The 20,273-nt window shown below is 43.3% G+C and overlaps 2 protein-coding genes across 3 annotated transcripts in view; both read left to right on the forward strand.

Annotated features, from left to right (window-relative positions):
• The window catches only part of LOC136579009 (ovalbumin-related protein Y-like), a 131,104-nt gene that overhangs the window by 15,284 nt on the left and 95,547 nt on the right, over nucleotides 1-20,273 (forward strand). The gene's annotated exons all lie outside the window — the stretch shown is intronic.
• The window catches only part of LOC136579008 (serpin B13-like), a 35,365-nt gene that overhangs the window by 11,172 nt on the left and 3,920 nt on the right, over nucleotides 1-20,273 (forward strand). For both annotated transcript variants that reach the window (XM_066579251.1, XM_066579252.1), the window contains exons 2-7: nucleotides 1,581-1,754; nucleotides 3,720-3,809; nucleotides 6,866-6,973; nucleotides 9,514-9,625; nucleotides 12,057-12,199; nucleotides 12,945-13,100. In XM_066579251.1, the coding sequence (XP_066435348.1) occupies nucleotides 1,581-1,754; nucleotides 3,720-3,809; nucleotides 6,866-6,973; nucleotides 9,514-9,625; nucleotides 12,057-12,199; nucleotides 12,945-13,100 (783 nt within the window). The remainder of the gene's footprint in view (nucleotides 1-1,580; nucleotides 1,755-3,719; nucleotides 3,810-6,865; nucleotides 6,974-9,513; nucleotides 9,626-12,056; nucleotides 12,200-12,944; nucleotides 13,101-20,273) is intronic.

Genomic DNA, 20,273 nt, shown 5'->3' on the forward strand with positions numbered 1-20,273 from the left:
CCTCTTTAGACACTATGTAGGCAGTATACAGTTTTCGGTGTATTATGGCTCTACTTGACTCTATTACTATATATGACTGTATTTGGGTATAGTATGGCATTATGCGGCCACTACATTATCATGTAGGTAAAATACTGTACATGTATGGGACTCTGCATTATTTGCCACTGAGCGCTGTTGGACTTTGTATGGACAACATGTTCTTGGCTTTATTTGAGCAGTGTATAACACTATGTGGGCACCCTGGCAAATAATGGCAGTAACTGGGCACTGTCCAGCACGTGTACAGCACTATATGCACTAAATACTATGTGGTGCCATACAAATATAAGACCTACAGCAAAACAATCTATAAACAATGACGCCCCTATGCACAGGTCACATAATCATTACTAGCTCACCCGGATTGCTATTTACTATCAACTAGGGAACCATCACTCCTCTGTACAATTTAACAAATAATTAGACAGCAAAAGTTCTTTTTTATGGACAAGATGACAAAGTGATTGAACGTGCAGTTTAAATGGTCTTCAAGTTCACCTAAATTGTTTTCTACAAGCGACTCTCCCAGTTTTATTCCTCCTAGGACAGATAGTTCATGTAGCGGGGGATCATAATTAAACTAGAGGGGTTCAGAGGTCTCTAACGGAAAACTATAGGACAGAGCCCAATAAAGGTTGTTGTGTATACTCATAGCGGTGTGGGGTCTACCTGACAGGGGAGATCTGCCACAGAATTCTCCACTCAGCTCTTACACAGATCATCTTTCTGTGTCCCCAGTCAGAGAAAGCCTCCTTTAGACATTAATTTTCACACCTAGGGTGAAATTTACTAAGCCTAGCATTTTCTGAACTGGTCTTAGTACAATTTTTCCCAGACGCACAGTGCGCTAAATACATGGAGAGGAGCATGGCTCCATGCACCTAAACAGAAATGTACACCCTGGGTTCGACCTTTTGTACATTTCTGGTATAATTTATGCTAGTTTCTTGCCTGTGTGACTGAGAATTTACTGCAGGAAGAAGACGTCCGCACTTCAGGACGGACGACTTCCCGCAGCGCCAAAGAAAGAACACATGACCGACGCTGCAGAGAGACGTTCATCCTGAAGTGTGGCCGTCTTCTTCCTGCAGTAACACGGGCGCCGATGCGCCCGTGTGGCTAAGCCCTAAACATGTATGAAACATGCATGAAAAGTGCAAGTATGTTCAGACCCTCGGGCTCCTCCACACGAGTCTATGCGTATTTGTGTTCGCCTTAGTGCAACTTTTTTGCACACTGAACGATATTTTTTTTGTATCAGTATATTTTACTGTACCTCTTGTGCCTATAAGACATGTTCATTTGCATGCGACAAACAAGATGCATCAATTTAAATGGCCAATTAGTCTAATGAGCTCTAGATGTGTTTTTTTCCCAAGCTGAATTACACTGTGTATCTCGCATCTCCTTGCATATTGCTTGCATATTTGCGCACACCCATTGACTTCTATATAGAACGTTATTGTGCAAATGTGCAGAAAAATAGAGCATGCCTCTATAATAGGAGTAATCATATAAGTGATATGTTCTTCCTTCAGGACACCATGGATTACATCAGCAAAAAGATCAATCAGTTTGGAGTTGACCTTTCCAATGAGCTAAGGAGATCCGAGAGCGATAAGAACAGGGTGCTCTCTCCATTGAGTATCTCTAAAGCCCTTTCATTAATGCTGCTTGGATCGAGAGGAGATACAGCCGCACAAATCGAAAAGGTAAAATAATCCTTGAATATTGGATACATACTTTCTGCTGCTAAACTCAAGTGGCTGCCTGGTACTTAAGGCAGCAGGATGTAAACTTACATGTACAGACTCCGAGGCCAAGCCATGCCATCTGCAGTGGGAGCCGGCTGTGACTGACAGCCGGTCTCCCACTGCACCATCGGGGATTGGTGGTAACACTGATCCACTCTGTTAATCCCTTTCAGGACGTGATTTAATTAACCCTTTCACTGCACTTTCAGTGTTCCTGAAGTCCGTTCCTCCCTTAGGCCACTTTCACACAGGCGAGAAAATCATACGCGTTTTGTGCATTGCAAAATGCATAAGTCTTGCATGAATATGAACCCCATTCTTTTGGCGGCATGTCCTATATTTTCGTGTTCCCTTGAATGCGTTCCCCATTGTTTTTAATGAGAGGGAGTCAAGGAGGGCGCCAAACACTTTTCAAAGGGTAGTGGGTAACTTGTATTAACTCACCTGGTGCCCGACATGGCACCCTAGGGTGAGCATGTCAGCACCTAGTATCCAGGCAGGCATATAGCATTTTTCTTTCTTACTATCACAGAAATATCCACCGAATTAAACTCCAATGGAGAGCTGCAGGTATCACCCAGAAAAATCCGTACCTCATAAGAGGAAGGATCACACAGAAATAGAAAAAGCAGAAAAAATGGGGTTCCTGCGCTGCTTTGCAAGAGACAAGGACCGGTTCTTTCTTCCACAAAGAATTGCAGCGGTCAGTAATGATTTATACTAAAGACATTTATTTATACATAACAAATTGAGGTCAAAGCCTTATATAAAATAAGTATAATAAATAAATAAATATACTTGCAACGTGAAAAATACAATGCAACGCGTTTCGACGTACTAGACGTCTTTCTCAAGCTTGAGAAAGACGTCTAGTACGTCGAAACGCGTTGCATTGTATTTTTCACGTTGCAAGTATATTTATTTATTTATTATACTTATTTTATATAAGGCTTTGACCTCAATTTGTTATGTATAAATAAATGTCTTTAGTATAAATCATTACTGACCGCTGCAATTCTTTGTGGAAGAAAGAACCGGTCCTTGTCTCTTGCAAAGCAGCGCAGGAACCCCATTTTTTCTGCTTTTTCTATTTCATTGTTTTTAATAGGATAGTAAAACACATTGCACGGTGCGATGTGCATGCCAGTGCGGTGTGAGGCTTCCCATTGAAAACAATGGGAAACACTTGCCGATCCTCTGACACGACTGAAAGTCGCACCAGAGGATCGCAACTCTACTGAAGTGATGGGAGGCGTTTTTGACAGAAAGGTTTCATGGCCTGATATTGCACTTGGCTGCGTGTAGCAAGCCTTCGACGGGGCTGTCTAGCAGTTAAAAAAAGGCTTAAAATTTAAAAAAAAAACACTTCTTTCTTCAATACCAATCTCCCTCCGATTCCGCACCGATGTTCCGATGGTCACTCATCAGCTAGGCTACCAGTGAACGATACATGAGCCCTGCGGCCAATCACTGGCTTCAGTACTCATGTGTTCCCCACACTGGCATCACTGCTGAAGAGTAGTTTGGGGACAGCTTTACCCTGGCAGTATATAGATGCCCCAGATGCCAGGCTACATCACATAGTTAGAATATAGGCTACCAGGCATTCTCCGGCATTGTTCCGGGTGCAGAGCCCCCCCTCCCCCCCCCCCCCCCTCTGTTCTTACTACTTTGCTTGTGTGTGTATGTGTGTATATATATATATATATATATATATATATATATATATATATATACACACACAATAATATATATATTATTTTTTCCTTCGACATCAGTGTAGTAATGCTTTTTTGTGGGATGAGGGAAGGGGATGCCCGCTATTCACCTCATGTAGCTAAAGCCTAGGGGCGCCCCTGTGTACAGCAGGTACCACTTGTGCTCTGTGTTAAGTACTCAAGGCTTTTAATGTTTACATTCCAGGTTCTTCACTTGTCTGAATCTGAACCAAAATTTAAGGCTGAAGAAAGAGGAGTTGGAGAATCAGGTGAAGGAACACCGAAGAAAGAAGAGGTATTGTGCCATTCAGTCAATCCAAATGCACAGAACTATTTCCATTGCTTATTTAGTAATTGGCTGCAAATTACTGGAATTTATTATAATATATTTTCTATGAGGAATTCCGTTTTGATGAGGACCTTTATTCTTCTAGTTTTACAAACACAATATAACCCAATCATCTGTGTGATATCAGGAGTTATCAGTATTATTAAAGGCGTTGTCCCGCAAAATAAAGTAAAGGTAAACACTTCTGTATGGCCATATAAATGCACTTTGTAATATACATCGTGCATTAAATATTGGCCATACAGAAGTTATACACTTACCTACAGGGGGTCCCCCCCCCCCCTGTGTTGGCGTCCCCGTCTCCCTTCTCCTTGATTAGACGCGCTTGCGCAGTCTGCCCTCTTCTGTCCCGTTGAAGGGGCCGCTCCAGCGTGCTCGCGCTGCACAGATCGTCTGCGCATGCGCAGACCAGCTCTCCGGCGCGAGCACGCCGGAGCGGCCCCATTCAACGGGACAGAAGAGGGCAGACTGCGCAAGCGCGTCTATTCGAGCCAGGAGAAGGATTTGGTCGGCGCCAGGGAGACGGGGACGCCAGCACAGGGGGGGACCCCCTGTAGGTAAGTATATAACTTCTGTATGGCCAATATTTAATGCACGATGTATATTGCAAAGTGCATTTATATGGCCATACAGAAGTGTTTACCTTTACTTTATTTTGCGGGACAACCCCTTTAACTCCTGAACTCCTGGAAATTCAGCAGTTAATAAGAATTTGCTAAATAAATGTATTTGATAACTTTCCAAATGGCCGTGGCATAAAACCCTTCACAATGAATACATAATACTGCAAATATGCAAATTACATACTGTAGTGACAAAGAGCCTTTGGTATAATAAAAGGTTTATGTTCTCCAACCGTTACCCAGGTTTGGTTGTGATAATAAATGTCAGTGATATTCACTTCAGATATACAAAGTAGAAACTAGTGAAAACATTTGTCCAGGGTGTGCCTTATTTGCTAAAAGCAGCATATGTCTGATTTAAGCCTATATCCAAGCCTGCAGTCACCAGCCTTACCGCCAGCTAGAAAAGAACTTTGAAGTTTCCGAAAACAAAAACATGAATCCTATGGGAACCAAAAAAGAATTCATGTTCAGTGTTCATGTATACCTTTGCCATTGTATCCTAAATGGGGTACTGCTAGGGAAAAGTGAGATGGAAAAAGACCTGGGGGTACTAGTGGATTGTAGACTCAACTGGAGCAATCAATGTCAGTTAGCTGCTGAAAAGGCAAATACAGTCTTGGGGTGCATTAAAAGAGGTATAGCGGCGAGGGACAAGAACATTATCCTTCCATTATACAAGGCATTAGTCAGGCCCCACATGGAATACTGCGTACAATTCTGGTCACCGGTGCTCAGGAAAGAAATTGCAGTGCTTGAGGGGGTTCAAAGAAGGGCAACTAAATTAATAAACGGAATGGTGGGACTGGAATACCCAGAGAGGCTATCAAAATTAGAATTATTCAGCCTGGAAAAAAGATGGTTAAGAGGCAACCAAATAACTATGTATAAATACATGAGGGGACGATACAAGGATCTCTCCCATGACCTGTTTATACCCAGGACTGTGACGATAACAAGAGGGCATCCGCTACGTCTAGAAGAAAGCAGGTTTAATCACGAACACATAAGGGGATTCTTTACTGTAAGAGCAGTGAGACAGTGGAACTCTCTGCCTGAGGACGTGGTGATGGCAAAATCCATAGAGGAGTTTAAGAGGGGACTAGATGTCTTTCTAGAGTGCTATGATATTACAGTATATAGACATCAAATAACCAGCGTGGTGGATGATCCAGGTCTTGGAGTGAGGTAGAAACTATCAAACGTTAATCCAGGGATTATTCTGACTGCCATTATGGAGTCAGGAATACATTTTTCCCCAAAAAGGGCTAAATTGGCTTCTACCTCATCTGATTTTTTTTGCCATCCTCTGGATCAACAAGGTGGGTGGGGGAGAGGAAACAGGCTGAACTGGATAGACATCATCTTCTTTCAGCCTAACATCCTATGTTACTATGTTATTGTAGTCCCAAGTAGTCCTTCCCCTCCCCCTCTCACCATATGTCTTTGCCCACACATATACTGCTATAGTCTTTTGTTGCACCACATAGTTATATATTTCTTTCCCTCCCTATTCCAGCTACCCGTACCTCTGATTGGAGAGTCACACACATACACCTCATCCCAGCAATGTAATTTGACCATACATGCACACAGTTCAGCCTCTTGCCATACATGTCTATACATGCACACTTTACTGATTTTTACACTCCAGTTATAATACTCCATTTGTAATACTCCATCCATACATACACCCCCATTTATACTCATTTAAATGCTCCACTATACATTTTTAACATATTTTTGGTTCAATATCCACCATTCTTCGTTACATTTTTCCCCTGTCCGACTCCCACCCCCATCCTTGTACTTTTTCTAATTGTTTCTCTCTGTCCATTATATTTCTTTCATTTTTTATTTTTATGTCCTCTTCCCTTACATAGTAACATAGTATGTAAGCCCGAAAAAAGACATATGTCCATCTAGTTCAGCCTATTACCCCCCAATGTTGATCCAGAGAAAGGTAATAAAAAACAATGAAGTTGAAGTAAATTTTTCTCATTTAAGGGAAAAAATTCCTTCCTGACTCCAATCTGGCAATCAGAATAATTTCCGGATCACCGGCCCTTCTGAAGTAATCAGTGATATAACATGTAATATTGTAACGCTCAAGAAAGGCATCCAGGACTGTCTTAAAATCTATTATTGAGTTCAGCACTTCCTCAGGCAGAGAGTTTGATAGTCTCACTACTCTTACAGTAAAGAACCCTCTTCCTTACCCGCATTGCCAGCTTCACAGCTCTAAGCAGCTATTCCTTTCAAAGTTCCAGTGCAGATGTGAACACAGCCTTACATTATTGTTAGTAATTACTACAACAATAATCATATTTCTACTGATTTGATGTTCCATTTTTCTTACCAAAAACTCAAAATAACCAGATTGCTGAAGTGCATAAGAAGTTCCATGAACTGTTACAATCCCTAAACACCGTCTCTGTGCTCAACCCCTGCGCGGTGTTTGTTCCACTGGATATTCCTTTGTCAGAGGTACATTATATAACTTACAGTGTTTGCTGGATGCATTGTATCTGTGTTTGGTAGTAGCATTGTGTTACGTTAGCCATTATAGAAAACTGAAAATTTGGTGGTAAAGTTTGTTATTACTGACATTTCATTGACTAATAAAAAGTATTATATCACAATACACTTTCCACTTTAATATATCCTAATTTCTCTCACAGCTATATACACTCTTTCATTACCCAACATAAACTAGGCTAAGTTCACATTGTGTATTATTATCCACACTAAGTCCCGTGGTTCCCCTGAATCATCAAAAAATTAGTTAAGATAGAACTGTGGATAGAAAGAACCATAGGCTTTTTTATTCAGAGACCAAAAGGTGCTCACTTTGGTCTTTGTTTGATCAGGTTTCTGGTCCTTTCTTGGATTTACGTTGGACAGAATATTGTAGCCTAATGAAAGCTTATAAAGTGTAGAACAACAAATTTACAGTCTATAATAAAATGTAAAGAATATAAAATCTCTCAATAGCTCATGGTTCTCCTAAGCCTCCTCTCTGTTGGCTGCTCAGGGTTCTCCTCAGCCTCCTCTCTGTTGGCTTCTCAGGGTTCTCCTCAGCCTCCTCTCTGTTGGCTGCTCAGGGTTCTCCTCAGCCTCCTCTTTGTTGGCTGCTCAGGGTTCTCCTCAGCCTCCTCTCTGTTGGCTGCTCAGGGTTCTCCTCAGCCTCCTCTCTGTTGGCTGCTCAGGGTTCTCCTCAGCCTCCTCTCTGTTGGCTGCTCAGGGTTCTCCTCAGCCTCCTCTCTGTTGGCTGCTCAGGGTTCTCCTCAGCCTCCTCTCTGTTGGCTGCTCAGGGTTCTCCTCAGCCTCATCTCTGTCGGCAGATCAGGGATCTTCTTAACCTTCTATCTGTTAGCAGCTCTGGGATTTCCTTAGCCTCCTCTTTGTTGGCAGCTCTAGGATCTCCTTAGCCTCCTCTCTGTTGGCAGCTCAAGGATCTCCTTAGCCTCTTCTCTGTTGGCAGCTCAAGGATCTCCTTAGCCTCTTCTCTGTTGGCAGATCTGGGATCTCCTTAGCCTTCCCTCTCTCAGCAGCTCAGGGTTCTCCTCAGCCTCCTCTCTATTGGCAGTTGTCCCTGCCTACTTGCCTCGACCCTGGCTAACCCCAGGTGGACAACTGGACGGCGGTCCCTACCCTGGCTAGGGACCTGGTGACTACACAGAGGGAACTACCTAACAGGGGGACAGAGTGCCGACAGAAAAGGCAGATGGAATGACCAAACAGGAATGCTGAGCACTAGTCAGAGCTAAGACAAAGCTTGGGAAGGAAACTGACTAGCAGACTGACTGAGGAGAACCGACAGACAGGACTGACTAGGAGCAGACAGAACCAATAACTGGCAGTGAGCTCAGATCACTGCCAGTCTTTTAACTACAAGGCTCCGCCCAGGGGCGGGGAGTGGGAGGAGGCAACTCCTCCCACTGCTGCATAAGAAGGATGGAGGCGTGCGGGCGGCACCCTACAGGTGGACACGCCCATGCCACCACCCACTGGCCGCCCCAAGCCGCCAGGAGAGCCCCGACACCAGAGCTCCAGGACACCGGCGCTGACACCGGCGCTGACGCCGGAGCGACGCGCGCCGACCGCGGGACCTCGCGCCGCCCTGCATGGTAACATCAGGGATCTCCTCAGCCCCTTCTCTCTCAGCAGCTCAGGGATGTCCTCAGCCTCCTCTCTGTTGGCAGATCAGGGATCCCCTTAGCCTCCTCTCTGTCGGCAACTCAGGGATCTCCTCAGCCTCCTTTCTGTTGGCAGCCCAGGGATCTCCTCAGCCTTCTCTCTGTCGGCAGATCAGGGATCTCCTCAGCCTCCTCTCTGTTGGTAGCTCAGGGATCCCCTTAGCTTCCTCTATATTGGCAGCTCATGGATCTCCTTAGTCTCCTCTCTGTTAGCAGCTCAGGGATCTCCTTAGCCTCCTCTCCGTTGGCAGCTCAAGGTTCTCCTTAGCCTCCTCTCTGTTGGCAGCTCAGAGATCTCCCCGACCTCCTCTCTCTCAGCAGTTTAGAGATCTTCTTAGCCTCTTCTCTGTTGGCAGCTCAGGGATATCCTTAGCCTCCTCTCTGTCAGCAGCTAAGAGATCTCCTCAGCCTGCTCTCTATTGGCAACTCAGAGATCTCCTCAGCCTCCTCTCCATCGGCAATTCTTGGATTTCCTCAGCCTCCCCTTCCTCAGCAGCTCAGTGATCTCCTCAGCCTTCTCTCTCTCAGCAGATCAGGGATCTCCTCAGCCTGCTCTCTCTCAGCAGCTCAGTGATCTACTAAGCCTCCTCTCTCTCAGCAGATCAGGGATCTCCTCAGCCTCCTCCACTGTTGTTTTTCAACAATTTTTTAACGCGGCTAACTACCTGCATGTATACGGTCATCTGAGTAAACCCTAAATATACTGATTTCAGTCATGAAGGGGTTAATTACACAGGGGCAAATAAATTCTACAGTGTACAATACAAATCAAAGTCCAAAGGGAGTCTAGTTATTAATCCTGATGTCTTCTTCTCTCGCTCTCTTCAGGAATATGTGAGATCTGCCGAGGAGCTTTATCAGGCAAAGGTGAAAACTGTTGATTTTGGAGAAGACAAAACACGGCAAGAAATAAACTCGTGGGTGGAAGAGAAGACAGATCGTACGGGTTACCGTTATACCGCAGCGCGCTTCATCACATGTTGCTTTTCCATAAAAAATGCTTTTATACAACAAAAGTACTAAAACATAAGAAAGTATACAAATTTGATACTGTAATTGTACAGAGCCAAAGAAAAAAGTAAGGTCTTATTCACACTAATGCATTTACGCACAGTGAATAGAACCCATAGAACACACAGTGAATAGAACCCATTGATTTTAATACACAAAGAATTCAGAAAAATACACACAGATGGGCACAAAGATGCAACGCCCATCACAGAAACGTGCGTGTAAATACAATTTTGCATGTGTAAAGCTAGCCTTAGCATATAAAGACATGCAAAAAAACTACGGAGGAACTGCACTGCTTTCCACTTTCCACCACAAAATTTGTTCCAGTTAAAAATAAACCAGCTGCACCCCAAGATGGCGCCAGTAAAATCTACAACTCGTCTCATAACAAAACAAGCTGAGTATAGAATAAATGATGATTGATAAATAATGAATTTGCAAAAGGCTGGCAACCCTACCAGTGTGAGCAAGACCTAATATATGGACATCCTTCCAGTGGGGAAGCACGCAAAGGGACCTCCACGCTGGTTTACCCTGATGCCTTTCATTATGACTTTTAGGCCTCTTTCACACGAACTACAAAACGCCTGTATGTGAAGCTGATGGTTGCCAATGGGTTCTTTCAAACTACAAAACATATCATGTGAAAGAACCCATTGGAAACCCTGGGCTTTACATACATGCGTTTTGTAGCAAGATTTTGTAGCTCGTGTGTAAAAGGGCTTATTCCTAATTCCACTGAATAATTTTCCCTAACATAAAGATTTATATATATTGTAGTAGTGCAGTACACAGAAGGGCCTGTAGAGGGCTGCAGACAGGACTTCTGCTGTTAGGGTTAACACCAAGGGGTGGAACAGGAACCAGATAAAAGCCAGTTCCTGCCAAAAGCAAGAGGGAGAGGACCAGCATAGCAGAGCTGAGGTGCTGCAGGCTGGTGGCCTAGCAAAGGCCAGAGTCCGACAGGCACGACAACCCTGGACTCACACCCAAGTTGAGAGGGCCTAGCAAAGGCCAGAGTTCGACAGGGACGACAAGCCTGGACTCACACCCAAGTTAAGAGAGACATTGGCTGAGAGAGAGACAGATTCGTGGAGCTGGAAGGGCTGCTAGCCCAGAGTCTAGTGCAGACCAGGAGTTTGACAGGAAGACGACCCTAAACTCCACACCCAGGTGGGGTGCTTATATGAACTATGTTTGTGATTGCGGTGATGATGAGTAAACTCTGGCGGGTGCCAGATAAAAAGATCCACGTCTCTAAACATATAGTATATAGATATATCTATATATTATAAATTCCCACATATATAATATATAACTCTGCCCTCATGTGTATGCATCATGTAACTACACACTGTGCCTCACACTCGCTCGTCATCACCATAGCATCTACAGGGTGGGCCACAATCAGGAAACCTGTCTAAAAAAATCTGTCTGTTGCCCATAGCAAACAATCACAGCATAGTTTTCATTTCTTTGGCCGGCTTCACATGGATGTATTTGCACATGCAATACGCAGAGAATAGAGCCCACTGATTTCATTGTCTTTGCTCCCATTTCCTCTTTTTGTAAGTGCATTTCTTGCGCATGCAAAAAATAGGACCTGCCCTAATTTTGTGCACGTTTGAGCATCCAGGGTCCCTACAGAAGTCTATAGTGGCTGTGCAAATGTGTGATCAATGTGCATGCAAATGTACAACATGCTGCGCAATTCCATAAAAAAAGAACACATCTGGATCTCATTAGGCTTCACAAACTTTTAAATAATGGCGGGTAAGGGGGGGGGGGCGGTGCTGCGTATACATATGAACAGGCCGTGTATGGGCAAAAAAGTGCAGTTCAATGCACAGTCACTCGTGCAAATCAACCTCATTCATAGCGTGAATATGTTGCATTGAAGCGAGCGCATTTGCGCATACACTTGTGTGAAGCCACACTTATACTGCTGAGGTAAAATGAAATCTGTGCTTTGATTGGTTGCGATGGGCAACAAAGATTTTCTTTTAGACAGCTTTCATGTGGCTCATTTTCTGGGGTCTACCCTGTAGAACAAACTTCACTGGAAAGTTGTTTATTGGGAAATATATTAATTAGATGTGCTAAGAATTAAAGAAAAGTCTGTGGAAGCTTTGGAAAACTTCTGCCATTGGCTAGAAAAGTAGGCCAATGGGGCAACAAGCAAAGGGACCTCCACGTTGGTTTACTCTGAGTATCTTGTCTATTCAAAATCACTGGTGGCTTTCTGTTATGACTATTATTACTAATATATAGTATATACTAGTATATAGATTGTAGTCACCGCTCTGGGATCGGCTTTCTATTAGTTTATCGTTTACTTATGTTTTTTTTTATTATAGGCAAAATTAAAGATCTTTTTCCTGAAAATTCATTGGACAAATCCTCTTCGTTGATCTTAGTGGACGCTGTTTATTTTAAGGGTCTGTGGAAGAAAAAGTTTAATGAGAAAAATACCATAAATGCTCCATTTTATTTAACAAAGGTAAACAAACAGCTTGGTACAATCTATAGAAAATGGTGAAATGTTGTCATTGGCCATCTAAGGCTGGGCTTAAACAAGCGGGTACCACATGCGGGAGGCCTGCAGCGGATTGTGTCTGTAAGCCCAGCTGGTGACCCTGCATATGGCAAGTAACCGTATTGCGTATGACCAAGGCAGCTCGCAGGGTGTCATGCACAGTACAGGTTTGGGTTATTTTTGTTGGTATTTCCTACGCCGTAGCTTAGTGATGATGGGGGTACCTGCAGCCCATACACAATGTTAATTGCTTTTGGGCAGCGGGTTGCACACCTCCATTGACAATAATGAAGGCCGTGGTGAAATAGAGCATGCTGCAATTTTTCTTCTGCTCACAGAATAAACAGTTTGTATCTGCAAGTGTGAAGGAAAATTTTAAACTACATGCCCTTCAATGCCTGAGCTTTACCACGAAAAGTCAACGAGGTCACCGATCGTGGAATCTGCAATACAAATCCGGTCATGTGAAACAAACCTAAATCCGTTCCATCGGACAAATGAGGAGCATGAGATTCTCAGCCCGTGTAAATGGGCCATTAGAAGGTTTCTTCTCATATTAACAATTACTAGCAGGTGGTTACTATCTGGGCCATACATACATTCATTAGAATTTCTTTTCCTTATTTGGCCTTAGTAGTTTTATATTCCTACCATATGCCTTTATTATAAAGAGTTACATTTGCTAACAAGTGTCTGCATTTTTTTCCAGGATTCACAAAAGTCAGTCCCAATGATGAGCCAAACTGGAAAGTTTAATGTCGGTGCAATAGATGAGATTGATGCCCTCATTATTGAACTACCCTATGAAGCCAATGATCTATCTATGTTCATGATTCTCCCTAATGAAACCGATGGCCTACAAAAGGTGAGAAGTTGTGTTATGGGGAAAAAAGCTATTCCTATGTTTACTTTTCAATTGGTTTATATTAGTTACAACTATTATATATAATAAAAAAGATGCATAAATAATTGAATACAGATAATCTCCTACTTGCGAACGTTGAAATTACAAACGTCGCAATATACGAACAGCCTGACCTGCAGTATGATGTAATGCGACCGGACAGGCACTCTGTCAAGCCATGCCATAGGTATTTAAAGCATTAACAGCACCGATGAGCGGCGTGGATCGTCAGAGCTGCTGCGGCCGGGTGCCGACTGTAAAAAACAACCTGCACCCATCCTTGTAGGAAGCGGGATCCACCCGCGATTCAAGCATTTGTTCGGACAGTGGCATTTAAATGGTTAATAGCCGCGATCGGCCTCAGCTGAAGGGGAGGGAGAAGCCCTGGCACATAATGCCCATTTCAAGAGAACAAGCCTGTAACATCCTCACCAGCTCGTTAGCGCTCAGGCAGCTTGTTTAGGGCTTGTTCAAACGACGGACCTAATTGCGAAAAAATTTTGCATGCAAAAAAGTTCTGCGGGAGGAGAGAGAGATAGAGCAATGAGGGAAAGCCCTGGTGGAACCTCCTTCATCTGCTCATGGCTTCCCTCTCTCCCTGCTACTGAGAAATACCTCCATCTCCCCTGCAAGGGAACCCCTCCATCCGTACTGCTGGGGAATCCCTTTATCTCCCCTGCAGGGGAACAGCTCTCTACCCACTATGGGGAAATCCCTCTATCAGGGTAATAAAATTCTAAATATAGCACCAATCGGGCCCACCCCACTTGCCCCGTTGCCGGCGGTAAGAAGAGACACCACACAGGGATCAGGTATCATTCCTCACATGGGACATGGCTCTCAGCTGTGCCCACGTCGCTTTATTACAGATTACATGAGATCTTATACCCTTTGTCCCATCCCCAAGGGGGTGATGGGCTCATAACCATATATGGGAAGTCCGGATTTGCGGACTGAGACAGTGAAAATCATATAACAGTCATTATCTTGATACTGGCGCCTCTGGCTTACGTACAGAAAATCACGTATTCAATTAACTCCAGTACAAAGAATCACCCACTCAATTCTAAGAAAACGGCCAAACATGTATTCTCCATATATGGGAAGTCCGGATTTCTGGCCTGAGACCGTGAAAGTTCAGAAAATCTTGATATAGGCATCTGGGAAAACGGCCAAGTACATGCGTCCTTGTGTCTGGTTCGGTATCTTCTCTGAATTTCTAGAACATGTCTTGCAAAGCCTTGGAATATCTGATGTAAGGCGACATATAAGTTTTTTCTCTCATTTGGAATTGTATAGAACTTGCATACAGGTATAAAACATAAAAAAAACATATGGCAATATATATATATATACCCTCACAAACCCCCCTAAAAAACTTAATATGGAGATCAAGCATCAGACTTTGCACTCTTCCTCGGTCGTCTCTCCCTTGCGTCAGGGTTTCTCCACTGCCCGTAAGTCCCTACTCCTAAAAGGGGAGGGATCCCTACCTCACCTCAGAAGGAGGCCATGGATTCCCTGGGCTTATTTCCGGGCATCCATACCCTCTATCTGTACGAGTTAACACCCCACAGGGTGTGCCCTCGCCGGAACCTAAGGTCTTCTGCACTTTCCCTAGGCAAATGGGAAGTCCACTGACAGTCCATCTTATGAGACCGGGGTAGGCGAAGTACTAGTACATTTCTCCATTCTTCTGGTAACGTACGTGGTTGGCATTATCGGAACTGGCTCTTCATCTTTTTTCAAACAAGGGAAACATTGGTGTCACATTGTCCAGTCCCTTACTCATACTCTTTTTGATCAAAGGGATAATACACAAACAGGAAATTACATACCCCACCTCTTTCTGCGAAAATCATATCCACGGCCACTCTATTTTGGAACGCCATGGATGCAGTGGGCCCTAACTGGTCAGCTAAGCCTTGCAAAGCATCTCTGGTGTAGTTTACAAACCTCTGCTGATTGCAATAGATATAATTCATCCAATCTACATTATTATTAACAGCGACAAAAGCAAATAAGGACTCAAAACCTGCTTAGACATGATCTCTAGAATTAAATTAATCTGGCACCCCCCTTGGCACTCCTATTGCATCTATGTGTACATGTGGATTAAAGTTACCACCTGGAGCGTCAACTTCTCTCTCAGCACGATGCGGTGTTGGATTCTCACCCTCAGTGTACTCTTCATATTGCACATTTGATTGTATTAATTTTGTTCTGAAACAGGGAGCTAGTGTACAGTAGTCAAAGGTGTGTGTTAGAGGAATTGTACCACATTATAGCATTTAAAGGATATGCAGGATCATTAGTTTTTTCAGTGCGAAGTGTGGATCCAAGTGGGCTTTCCTTCGAGCTTGACTGCAGTTGGGTGAACAACATCTGGTAAGGACATTCAAACCGGGTTTCTCTCTCAAACTTTTTCACATAGACCCTGTCACCTGGTTTCAGATTGTGGCACTCATCTGTAGGACCTGGGAGAAAAGCAGAGACTGCAGAATGCATTATTGACAATTCCTTGGAGGGACCCATGACAAAATTAACAAGAAAATCATTCCCCAAACTCTGATACTGTGGCATGTACCCTCCTGGAGAAAAATAAAAACTAATGAAAGACACTCAATTCAAAATTTGCCCATTTCCTCTATTGTCTTTTGTATCTACTTTCCCCTACTCCGTGGACGGTAGGGTGTGTGAAAAGCCTGGAATATACCCAAAACAGACATGATGTGTTGCATTATTTCACCTGTGAAGTATGTACCTTTGTTTGACTCAATCACTTCCGGTGCCCCATATCTGCGGATTACCTCATTCATGAGCTTCTGTGCGGTTACCTGCTTATTTACTTTGGTAACAGAGTAGGTCTCCAACCTGAAAAGAAATCAACAACAAGCACATATTCATGCTTCCCAACAAGTAGGAGCTGAGTGTAGCCAATTTGCAATCCCTGAAATGGGTAGAGTGGCCTCGGCAAGTGTGATGTGGCAAATTTACTTCTGCCCTGTTGCTTACGGCAAAGATCATGCAAAATTGGACAAATGATGCAGCAGCTACAGAAAACCAAGGAGCCACCCGTCCTTTTTCAAGGCTCGTCATCATTGTTGCTTTGAGAGGTGCGTCTTTTCGTGCGTCAGCTGGGCCATCATGGGGCACAGGGACTATGGTGGGCAAGTGCTGTTGACTGTTCACCATACGCCGTCCCTTTTTAGTCCATTTGTCTTTTTCTTCCTTGCTGGCTTGTAACTGTAAAGTCTTTAGCATATCAAAGGCCAAATTTTTATCAAAGTCCAAGTTCAAATCAAAGTCCAAGTGTAGTCAAAGTCCAAAGTTATTGTCAAATTCTTCTTTTCTTCTTTTCTTCCACGGCTTGAGGGCCGCTGCTTTTGCTGTGTGGCCTGTGATGGCGTTGCCTCTCGCTTCTTTGGTGTAGGAATTGGTGTGAGCTTTCCACCTTGTCAGGTAGAAATAGGGCCTCCGTGAGACTGCACCGCTGCAACATTCTTAATTGGCTGTCCTGCTGTGGTAAAAAATTGTCTGGCCTTCCATGTTGGGCCTTAATCATGAGCTATGCCAAATGCATACCGGGAGTCAGTGTAAATGTTTGCCGTCTTACCTGTGGCCACTCTACACGCCTCAGCGAGGGCTTTTAATTCCGCTTCTTGTACTGCGACATGCGGAGGCAGAGGTTCTGCTTTTACCGTGTCATGTTGTGTTACGACTGCATAACCGGAGTGGAGTTGCCAATCACCCTGGGTACCATCTATAAAAAACAACTCAAAATATGCATTATTAACAAGGGCTTTCAGTAACTTTTTAAAACTTAAATTTTCTTGTTGCATCACTGCTAGACAATCAGGCTGATATTCTATTTCAAAAAGATCAGAACCTTGTTGCAAAAAATTTAAAAAATTAAAAAATGACTTGCAAAAAATTTAAAAATGGCTGAATTTAAAAATGGCTGACTTGCAATACCTAGATCACCTATGCCTTCTCCTCCCCCCCTTTAAACCAGGGTACTCAATTGGAAGAATAGTAGCCGGGTTTAAGTTAGTATAACATTGTAAAAAGATTTGATGGATGCAGATAAGGCCTGTAAGATGTTAGCACCAATAACAGACATGAGTTACATCGGGACAGAATAATCTACAAACATCTATTCATATTTGAAATGTGAGATCCCTTTAAGTGAATTCATTATTAGTCTGATCCTGCATGCAATATCTTTATCAAATTTGAGACAGGAGAAAAAACAAAACAAACTTTTACTAGCTGCTCAAAATCCTCACCCCCTCCCTTGTCGAGAAGAGGGATGAATCATTATTACGTACTATTACATCATCTAGCTCCACCCCTTCAATATTGGCTCCGTGCGTCCGTCTTCCCAACTTAATTTCAGCGTAACAGTCCAAGCATCCACATCTCAACCAAGCAAAGTCCCATGCATGGGGAGGACTTTTATCCCCAGTCAATTATCCACATCACACATTCCACCATAGCTTGAACACGGGTCACCAACTCTCATCCATCCATGCTCTCAAGTTTGCTCCGTCACCCCCTATTGAAGGTGTACCAGTACATACAGATGCACGGACAAAAAAAGTTTGACAAACATACATCAGTTGAAAAACATTGAGGTGAGTGCTATTATTTTATAAAGTACATAATTCTATTGAGATGAGATTGTGAATGAGCGCTATTTATGACAAATTATGTGAAAAAAAGTTTGCTGATACATTCTATATTTCTTATCTACTGAAGCTATTATATGCTGTATTAAACACTGAAGTGTTTTAGAATCTGTGACCCTGACTGTTATCTCTCCGCGAATATGAAACACAGACTGAATTGTTTTTAGCTTAACTATTCCCTGCATTTTGAACTCATAATTACAGCGCAACATGTTCTTCATTTTCAACCCCTGTATAAGTAAGAATATACCTTAGAATGCTATATTTCCCTGCCTACTAAGACAGTATAACTAATTAAATTCATTTCAATTCATTGCAAGCAAGCAAAGATATTAACCAAGGTTGTTATTGCATTTTCTCTCTCGCTGTTATCTTCCGACCTTGGAAGGCTACACAGACTCGCAGCTACATGTCAACAATCTTTCTCATCTAAAAGCAAGCTCAGTTAACTATTTGCACTTACAGTATATACATATATACACATATATATCCATATCTATTATCTATCTTGTATTATACACATTTTCATCTCTCTTTACCAACAAATCACATGCATTGTAACTTCCTTATCGACTTGCTTGTTACTCATACTTCTCTCCCTTACCTAGCTGCCAATATAACCTTTAATAGACACTCTCCTGACGCCCTCTTGATCACTTACTGTACTTTTCAACATTTCACTTACGGATACTTTCTTAAACAAATAATGTGTACATACCTAACTTACTCTGACTATCTATCTCTCTCCTCCTCCTCCAGTATTTTCTAGCAAACCTTGATCTTCCAAGGCACCTCTCGGTCCTAAAGACCTCCCTCCCAGACACCATTTTGTAATCTGCCGTGCGGGTCGGTGTCACACATTTTCATTAGAGTTTTCTTACATTTTACAGATTCATCCACACGGCGGCAGCTCTTGAGGGGCTCTATCTTCTTTAATAAGATCTTACGCATATTACAACAACAACAATAATAATAATAATAACACGCTCCATAGAATGCATCCCTCTTAATTTTCAAATTGTCAGCCCCTTATATACCGGCAAGACAACCGAGGGTCCCTTCTCCTTATGGAACCAGCCCCATAAAATGCATCTCTCTGAAATCAGATCGTTAGCCCCATATATAAGGCAAACCGACCGAGAGTCCCTTCTCTTATGAGACTAAAGGAAAAGAAAGAGAGAAAAAAAACTTCTGCAGATACAACAATCTCCACTATTATTAAAACGTTAAAACTTCAAAGTACAAATAGACTACAGACTAGTTTCTGGGTGACCCATTGGTGCACATATCACGGTCAGTGGTCCATGACGGCAAACCCGGAGCCCACACGAGTTACCGTGTAGAACTCTTAACCCAACCCGTCCGGTCACAAACCACAGATAGTCAGTCCTGCTGCAAGACTCTCAGCGTAAAACACAACATAAATATATGTTTGTCTTACCTGGAGTTCTTGTGAGTTGATCAGGCTCGGTTTGCAGCAGGACGGCTTCTCAGTGGCGTGGATCCGGGTGGAATGCGTTGTAAGCTCCGGTTTTGTCGCCGCATGTTCGGGCGCCATTTATCAGGGTAATAAAATTCTAAATATAGCACCAATCGGGCCCACCCCACTTGCCCCGTTGCTGGCGGTAAGAAGAGACACCACACAGGGATCTGGTATCATTCCTCACACGGGACATGGCTCTCAGCTGTGCCCACGTCGCTTTATTACAGATTACATGAGATCTTATACCCTTTGTCCCATCCCCAAGGGGGTGATGGGCTCATAACCATATATGGGAAGTCCGGATTTGCGGACTGAGACAGTGAAAATCATATAACAGTCATTATCTTGATACTGGCGCCTCTGGCTTACGTACAGAAAATCACGTATTCAATTAACTCCAGTACAAAGAATCACCCACTCAATTCTAAGAAAACGGCCAAACATGTATTCTCCATATATGGGAAGTCCGGATTTCTGGCCTGAGACCGTGAAAGTTCAGAAAATCTTGATATAGGCATCTGGGAAAATGGCCAAGTACATGCGTCCTTGTGTCTGGTTCGGTATCTTCTCTGAATTTCTAGAACATCTCTTGCAAAGCCTTGGAATATCTGATGTAAGGCGACATATAAGTTTTTTCTCTCATTTGGAATTGTATAGAACTTGCATACAGGTATAAAACATAAAAAAAACATATGGCAATATATATATATATATACCCTCAAACCTCCATCGCCCCTGCAGGGGAACTGCTCCATTTGCGCTGCTGGGAAATCACTTCATCTCACTGAGGATGAAGGGTTTCCCCCACAGTGGGAGTGGAGGGATTCCCTGGGGATAAAGGAGTTTCCCCACAGCAGGCATGGAGAGAGAAAGATAGAGAATGAGATCGCCATAGCAGCCACGAAATCCCTTGTTCAGCTGAACAGCAAGTTTTACTTCTGTGTTTAGCGGCACGGACGA

Source organism: Eleutherodactylus coqui, chromosome 9 (assembly GCF_035609145.1).
Source record: "Eleutherodactylus coqui strain aEleCoq1 chromosome 9, aEleCoq1.hap1, whole genome shotgun sequence".
Lineage (NCBI taxonomy): Eukaryota > Metazoa > Chordata > Amphibia > Anura > Eleutherodactylidae > Eleutherodactylus > Eleutherodactylus coqui.